The sequence below is a fragment of the Pantherophis guttatus genome, chromosome 1 (genome assembly GCF_059756535.1).
Source record: "Pantherophis guttatus breed Tessera chromosome 1, ASM5975653v1, whole genome shotgun sequence".
Classification (NCBI taxonomy): Eukaryota; Metazoa; Chordata; class Lepidosauria; order Squamata; family Colubridae; genus Pantherophis; species Pantherophis guttatus.
Window position 1 is genome coordinate 240,371,456 of NC_142063.1, and position 9,162 is coordinate 240,380,617.

At 37.4% G+C, this 9,162-nt stretch overlaps 1 protein-coding gene across 8 annotated transcripts in view; it reads right to left on the minus strand.

The window, feature by feature from the left end:
• The window catches only part of MMS22L (MMS22 like, DNA repair protein), an 87,211-nt gene extending 79,265 nt beyond the window's left edge, over positions 1–7,946 (minus strand). For 5 of the 8 annotated variants that reach the window (XR_004589795.3, XM_034409037.3, XM_034409039.3 and 2 more), the window contains exons 1-4: positions 7,618–7,946; positions 4,369–4,562; positions 1,599–1,724; positions 113–165 (exon numbers count right to left, since the gene is read on the minus strand). Coding sequence is in view for 6 of the 8 variants with exons in the window: in XM_034409037.3 (XP_034264928.2) it covers positions 113–165; positions 1,599–1,724; positions 4,369–4,547 (358 nt within the window). In the remaining 2 variants the exon portion in view is untranslated. The remainder of the gene's footprint in view (positions 1–112; positions 166–1,598; positions 1,725–4,368; positions 4,563–7,617) is intronic. The other 3 variants (XR_015731386.1, XM_087882590.1, XM_034409038.3) reach the window with 2 other exon arrangements.
• Between the last annotated feature and the right edge of the window lie 1,216 nt (positions 7,947–9,162).

Genomic DNA, 9,162 nt, shown 5'->3' on the forward strand with positions numbered 1-9,162 from the left:
TTGGATAGGCTCCAAGTATTTATCTTTGTGTACATACACACAAACACACACACAATTTTATTGTACAAACTCTTGTAAGGCACATGTAAATGAAAAATATTTTAAAATTTACCAAAGTCAGATGAACTTGACTGAACAAGGTTTTCTAATCTGTATATAAATTGCCTGTCAGAATTAAAAGAAAAAGATGTTATTGAAAATAAAAGTATATACCCAAATACTGTATTAAAACCATACATGTATCTCTACACAGACATTCCATATGTTATGATCATAATATGATTCATGATGAATGTATTTATGATGACTATGACCATGATTTATCACTTATATCTTTTATATACACTGAGAGTTTATGCACTGAAGACAAATTCCTTGTGTGTCCAATCACACTTGGCCAATAAAGAATTCTAATATCCATATATACTGTACATACAGCACACGCATATGCACACGTATTATACTTGTTAGACTTTCTTTTAAAAAACATTTATATCTGCAAATCATCCATGCCAACAAGCTTGCCAGCCTAGGTAAAGCATCTTTTCAGAGGAGGATGGATTCTTCAATTTTTACTAGGAGTTTCTTTTATAAACAGCTTTAACTTCCATTAAAGTTCAGTAACAATGCACTTCAATAATATAGTTAGTGAAAGTCCTCAGAACAAATACTCGGAACAAAATAGTGTAGGTTTTAAGAAATATGGAGCAATACAATAACCAACAATATATTACAGGAATAATAATACTAATACTAATACTAATACTACTAATAATAATAATGCTACTTGGAACATTTACATCTTAAGAAAGTACTTGGTTGATACCTAGGATGCTGGCAACAACCCGTATCAATCATTAGCACCAGTCATTTGTGATGCATTTTTGAATATTCAGTTAACTGAGTTTCATGTTTAATGAATTAAGTAAATAATAATAATAATAACAACAACAACAACCACTAGCACCAGTCAATGGTATTTGTGATGCATTTTTGAATGTTCAGTTGACTGAGTTTCATGTTTAATGAATAAAATAAATAATAATAATAATAACAACAACAACAACCACTAGCACCAGTCAATGGTATTTGTGATGCATTTTTGAATGTTCAGTTGACTGAGTTTCATGTTTAATGAATAAAATAAATAATAATAATAATAACAACAACAACAACCACTAGCACCAGTCAATGGTATTTGTGATGCATTTTTGAATGTTCAGTTGACTGAGTTTCATGTTTAATGAATTAAGTAAATAATAATAATAATAACAACAACAACAACCACTAGCACCAGTCAATGGTATTTGTGATGCATTTTTGAATGTTCAGTTGACTGAGTTTCATGTTTAATGAATAAAATAAATAATAATAATAATAACAACAACAACAACCACTAGCACCAGTCAATGGTATTTGTGATGCATTTTTGAATGTTCAGTTGACTGAGTTTCATGTTTAATGAATAAAATAAATAATAATAATAATAACAACAACAACAACCACTAGCACCAGTCAATGGTATTTGTGATGCATTTTTGAATGTTCAGTTGACTGAGTTTCATGTTTAATGAATAAAATAAATAATAATATCATACCTCAATAATCCAAAGAGAAATGTACAAGATTCAACTAAAGCAATTTCAGTAACCCATTGAAAATCAAATAATTCCACAATGTCCTTTTCATAATCAAGTGGAAAGGGATCCAGCCCCAGTAAATTCCTAAGAAACAAAGTTAATATTTTTTATGTTTCCTTAAGCAACATCCATAGGCATTCTTTAACTGGGCACCCTCCAAGTAAGCTGGGACTTCATTTTATAACTAATTCCAATATTTGTCCCAACTGGAAGGTTGCACACATCTATTCAATTTGTATTTAATTAATATATCATAGCCTTGCTCATTGGTGACCAAGATAATTGTTATATGCCCCCTGGTGTATGTCTTTGTATTCACTCTATTTTAGAAGGCCCTTTAAAATCAAACTGCGTACTATATTAAAAAAAATCTAATCGAAATGTAACTATTTATTTGCTGCTTGAATTACTTCATGTACCCCATAAATGATTAGCTTTGCAGTACTGTATAATCAAATTTCTTAACATGAAATGCATAGGGATCTCAGGAAGTAGATCTCCAGCTCAGGGAATCTTGATTTTTTTAGATCATGTCATATGTCTCACAGTATTCTTTCTGATTGGTTAGAATTGGAGATCACAATTCTACAGCCTAGCACATCTGACTGCACAGTTGATAACTATATTTAAGGCATTTTGGTTATTTTCTGTATTTTACTGCAATTCTCATTTCCTGCTATTGCATGATCACTTCTATACTTCAATAAACTAGCTTTCGGTAGTAATTCGTTTTTAAAAAATCAGTCAAAAACAGCCCAACATAGGTAAAGTACACAAGTACAAATAAAAGTACTCATGTAATCCAGAAAAGCACAAACAACAACTGGCCTACCCCTCTGAAGACAACATATGAGTTGGGAAGGGGGAAAATATTGTACTCTCCTCCCCTTTCCTGCTAGCAGCGTTGTCTCAGGGCTTCCAGATACTGATACGAAAAATATCTAATCAAGTACCACCACTTTGTTAGTCCCATAGAGAAGGATCTCTTAATTTAAATGCAAGTTGCATGACATTACCTTGGAGGGGCATATGACACTGAAGGAACTGATGGTCAGCTAATTTGAAGAAGCAAAGGCTAAATGAGTGAGTGAACTCCAGCAGCTAATTGCTGGTGACCATGAGAAGGCTTAAGAGCACCTCATGGATCATCACAGATCTGCTTGAGAATCACTGGTATACAGGTAGTCCTCGACGTACGACCACAATTGAGTCCCAATATTTTTGCCTCCTAAGTGAAACATTTGTTAAGTGAATTTTGCCCCATTTTAGGATCTTTCTTGCCATAGTTGTTAAGTGAATCACTGCAGTTATGAACATGGTGGTTAAGTGAATCTGGCTTCCCCATTGACTTTGTCCATCAGAAGGCCTCCAAAGGTGATCACATGAACCCAGGACATTGCAACTGTCATAAATATGAGTCAGTTGCCAAGTGTCCGAAATTGGTCCATGGGGATGCTGCAACAGTTGTAAGTATGAAAAACAGTCATAAGTCACTTTTTCCAGTGTGGTTGTAACTTTGAACAGTCACTAAATGAACTGTTGTAAGTCAAGGACTACCTGAAAAGGTATTCCGTCTAGAGAACTCTGTCTAAGACAGGGGTGTCAAACTGGCAGCCCGCGGGTCTGATGCATCACACGTAGGCCACACCCACCCCAGGTCCGCAAAGGGAAAAAACATTGCAAAAACATACATCATGTGACAGTAATGTGACGCCACGAGTTTGACACCTGTGGTCTAAGGCATGATATATATATTCTACATTTCAATATACAAAGTGTTGTTGCTATAGAACTTTGTCCTCCTTATCATGAGATTATTAAATTTATATACTGCCCATCTCACTATAAAGCAACAGGGTGCATATATACAGAACAACCACATAAATTATCTACAGTACGGGTGTCAAACTCAAGGCCCGGGGGCTGGATCTGGCCCGCGGGGTGCTTAGATCTGGCCCATGGAGCCACCCTGGAAATAGCGAAGGACTGGCCCGCGGTCACTGCCAGCAAAAATGGAGCTCGGGAGGGCCACCTGCTCCATTTTCACTGGCAGAGGATTGCAGGAAGCTGTCCTAGCTGAAAACAGAGCTCACAAGGGCCCCCCAAGCTCTGTTTTGCTTGCAGAGGGTTGCAGGAGGCCGTCCCAGATGAAAGCAAAGCTTGGGAGCCTGTTTTCACTGGCAGAGCGCTTGGGCCACCACAGGTATCCCCGACACGAGTGATGTCAAGCTGGCCACGCCCACTCTGGCCATGACCACTCTGGCCCCCCCGAGGTCAAACACAACCCTGATGCGACCCTCAATGAAATCGAGTTTGACACCCCTGATCTACAGGAAAACTAATTCATGGCCTGAATGTTATAACTGTCTGAATCACTAGTACTAGACATAGAATCAGCATTATAAATATGTTCCTTATATAACATATAACCCAAACTAAGTAGAAGAAATATTGTAGAGATATTCCATAACAGCAATATAAAGAATTATCCCCAAGATCTATTCAAACAAAAGCCGAAAACACTAATGGGATCATAGTGGCACACAGCAGCTGTTAGAAGACGCTAATTAAACATTCCAAATTCTCAGTTCTGAACATACTCACACACCAGGGATTTTAATACTATTCCAAGTAATTATGATACTGGAACATTCTTAGTAAAATCCAGCTTGTCTAATAGTATGTTCAAAATAAAAGTCCCATGAGCAGCATTTTAGGTTTTACATACCTCTTAAGAGAACCACTTGCTAAATAAGAATCAGGAGAAAAGCTTGTTCCTTCACTTTTAAGGTCTGAGACACAGGAGAAAGAAAGAATTTGGGAGTAATGTCCTTCTATTTCCATTGCAGCCTCTAAGCTCTCAGTAAAGGAAAAAGGCATGGAGTGAGCGCTGGAGTCATCATCCATTGTTCACGCTTCTCCCTGGAAAAATAAAAACATGCAGCATACATTTTTCCACATGTTTATTTTTCTGAATTATCAGAACTAAATCTTACCTATTAAAGTAGAACGTGATAGATTTCCCACAAGGACTTAGAAATATGTCAAGGCACAATAAGTTTTCAAATCAGCTGAGTATCTGAGTACGTCAGAATCCCACAACTATCAACTAAATTCATTGTGTCAGCTCAAACATAACATTAAACTAGCTGCAGATTAATATTTACAGTTGTTTTCCAGATGTATTGCAGTAGAAATCTCATCATTCACAACCGATTATCAAGTTAGCTGGGTAATGGAGGTTATAGCACAACATACTGCATCTTGCTGGGGAAAACCAAATAAACAACAGTCATAATAATTATAAGATTGATGCTGAGCACTTATGTGTTTCCTTCTTTTCTTTTTACATAGCCATGAGACTATGAGCATTTATTTCCTTTTTAATTAATCAGTTGAGCATCAATTCACAGCGTTTACATATTTTGTCATGCCATTGAGCAGCTTTTGTTTGTCCTTTGAGATTAGTGTGATTTTTTATTCAGTTTATATCCTGACTTTCTGCCATAATGAATAAATTTAGAGCCTAGCCAATTTTACCTTAAATCAACTATGATTTAACACGTCAACTCTTAATGTTATGTATCAACTATATCAGCAAGTCCAACAAATGCAAGTTCTTTACAATGCCATAATTCAGTATTTATGTTATGTCACTGAGGTAGATATGACATTCTGAGGAGCTGCTGGAATGTCTCCATTATCAGAGATTATGATAACACCTACAAAAAAGGTAGGCTTTCTCAGTGGTTCCTCAACTTGAGAAGTTCTCAATTAGTTCTGTCAGGTTCCACCTGACTGTCTTTTCTGTCCCTAAGAGACATTTCATTTTTCTCAAGTTTCTTCATTACAAATTTAATCTTGGCGATACATTTTCTTCTATTCTTGGGATTGTTACCTATTAATTTCTTATTCATTTTAAAAATTTACCGTCTATTTTTATTCTTTCTTGTCAATCTCTTGATTGACAGGAAATCTCAAATTACTTTAATACATGCATAAATAATAACTAGATTGTCATGATTCTGCTTTTGTAAATTTGAACAACCGATAATAGTCCTATAAATATTTTCCGCTGGGGATGTACATATAGAAGTGGCATTATTTTTTTAGGGAGATAGCAATTCTAAGTGAACTTGCAAATGGAATTAAAAGACAAATTTTCCACCAGTTCCATCTTATGATGATTTTCCACCATCGGTGTAAGTGAAATCTCAGCATGAAAAGGATAAGGGACAGTGGGGGTAGCCTTGCTTTTGTTTCGAGTGTCTGTTCATATTTCCTTTCTCAAATTATTTTAATCAGAACAAAAATCTTTACATAGGCTTCAAACTGATATACTCTTAACTAATGGGTCTCATTCTGGAATCTTTCCAGGCAGTGATTCTATGATACTGAAAAGCTGGGTATGCCTTTTAACAACTAAAAATTTCAGATTCATAGATGTAGCTGCCTACCTTCACTGACATAGGATTTCAGTTCAGCTGTCAGTTCAGAGCCCAAGAGCAAGACTACTACTATATCTACTAACAATGATTATTTGACAGGTCACACACATTTGTACTAGAGTGTCTCTGTACCAGAACAAAATACATATTTGATCAGAAAAGTATATTCATATCTTTGCTAATTCTTTTTGCTCCGTGACAAAAGCAACAAAATACCTCTAGATATTTTATTAAAACTATCCCCTTAAATTTAAATGTGTCTTAAATTGGGTAGATTGTAATATAATTCACAATTTGATACTGCTAACAGTGAACATTTATATGGGCTTTTATTATTTAAGAAAACAGAAAACTGTTAGGTTAAAAATGAAATCCATTTAAGTAACTTTAGATAGTGAGTGACTTTCAGTACTACTGTAACGCCCACTAAATTCCCAGTCAGCAAAGCTGTTGCAAGAAAGTATGGGAAATGAAGTCCAAAGCAAGGTAATTTTTCTCCTTGTTTATATTCGGAGATTAATCTAAATTTCAGATTACAGACCCTATATTTTGAGCCATGATTCTATACAATATATCTATAAAGAAATACTCCTTACTCAATACAGAAATTCCCAGGAAATGTATTTTGGTGAAGTTTTTTCACTTCTCATCCAAGAAGCTTCTTCAGCTTTGACTCCGTTCCCCACCATCTGGTCAGAGCTGAAGAAGCTTCTTGGATGAGAAGTGAAAAAACGCCTTCAAAGAAAAACCAGAAAGTCCAATTGCCTCTTGAAAAAAAAGCACCTTTGGGACAATCATCATAAATGTGAGTCAGTTGCCAACTGTCTGAATTTTGATCACATGTCCATTGGGATGCTGCAACGGTCATAGGTGTGAAAAATGGTCATCAGTCACTCAGTCAGTGATATTGTAACTTTGAATGGTCACTAAATGAACTGTTGTAAAGTCAAGGACTAGTTGTACAGCTATATAGCTGTATATATGCATCTGTATGCATCTGTATGTATGTGTTTTCATATATATAAGGACTAGCTGTACAGCTATATAGCTAATATATATAGATAATAATCCCAGGTCTTCGCACTTTCCGACGTGCCCTGAAGACCTTTCTGTTTCAACAAGCAGGGCTAGCATAAACATCTAAATTCTATGCCAAGGTCTTAGTAGATACACCAAGTTGACTCAATTTATTATTTACTGTTTATATATATATATATATATATATATATATATATATATATATATATATATATATATACACACATATTATATATATTATATATATATAATATGTATATGAAATCTTAATCTGTTCACTGCACTGAGTCCTTCGGGAGAAGGGCGGTATAGAAATTCAATCAATCAATCAATCAATCAATCAAAGTATATGTATGTATCTGTATGAATGTATATATATGTACAGCTGCACAGGATTCCCACTCCCGTCACTGCTAGTCATTATTTCCTCATTTGAATCGGGAGCCACAGAATTTGTAGTCCATGACAATTGAAGGGCAAATAATACATACCCCACACTCCATAAAACAGCATACATGAATCGGGGCTGCAAATAATCGCTGGCGGAGGACAAATCCCCGAAACTCCGCTCTAAAAGCCGGGCATGCAAAACGAAAGTACCTGGGGCAAAAGCGCGCGCCCTCTAACCTGCTCACAGGCTAACGGGGCGGGGGAGTAGGTTGCACAACGCCGATCCTCCCCCACCATCCCACTTTCATCCGCGGAATAAATTGTAGCAGCATATCCCGCCGCCGCTCTGTAATTCCCGCGCGGAACCGGCTCCGCGCTACTGCGCGTGCTCAGAGGAAGAGGGGGCATTATGACGTATCACGTTCTCACTGGACAGAGGAGCTTTCCATTCAGAAGCTTTTTCCCTTTTTTTTCTCGCTTCGCGGGTGTCTTCCGCCTGTGGGAGTTTCCGAGTGGAGGCGGTCTCGCGGGTGACTTGCTGGGTTACTTTTGAAACCGAGTGGCTCCTTCCCTCCGCTGATCAGTAATTGCCGGGAGTTCCACGAAGAAGGGATTTCTCGGTTTTCACGCTAGAGAGAATTGCGGTCGGCTGGTGATCAGTTGTGATCCCAGCCGGTTTGCTAAGTTGGTAAGAACGTGTGAATCCCAGCAGTTGGGTTAGTTTAGTTCACCGTTCGTTTATACCAGTGGTCTCCAAACTTGGCGGCTTTAAGACTTGTGGACTTCAACTCCCAGAATTCTCCAGCCAGCATAGCTGGCTGGAGAATTCTGGGAGTTGAAGTCCACAAGTCTTAAAGCCGCCAAATTTGAAGACCTGATGTATACGAACACGGGGCTAAGTTTATCCAGCTTTACACTGTTCTCTCAAAGTGGAAATCATAGGTAGGGTTGATGCTTCCGACTACAGGCAGTCCTCGACTTAGGACCGCGGTTGAGCCCAGTATTTATGTTGCTAAGTGAGAAATCTGTGAAGTGGGCTTTGCCCCATTTTACGACTTTCCTTGCCACGTTTGTTAAGAGAATCGCTGCGGTTTTAAAATTAGTAACATGGTTTGTTAAGTGTTTTCCCCATTGAATTTGCTTTGTCAGGAGATAGCAAAATATGATCACATGACCCCAGGACACCGCAACCGTCATAACTATGAACCAGTTGTCAAGCATTTGAATGCAAATCACGTGACCATGGGGATGCTGCAATGGTCATAAGTGTGAAAATGGTCATAAGTCACTTTTTTTCAGTCCTGTTGAATGGTCACTAAGTGAACTGTTTGTAAGTCAAGGACGACCTGTATGCATGCTGAGCTGACCCTAGTACAGGTTGTCCTCAATTTACAACAGTTCATTTAGTGACCATTCAAGATTACAACGGCACTGAAAAAAAGTGACATGACTGTTTTTCACAGTTATAACCTGTGCAGCATTCCCATGATCATGTGATCAAAATTCAGATGCTTGGCAACTGGTTCATATTTATGACCGTTGCTGTGTCCCGGAGTCATGTGATCACCTTTTGCAAACTTCTGACAAGCAAGGTCAATGGGGAATCCAGATTCACTTAATAACCAAGTTTGCAAATTTATCAACTG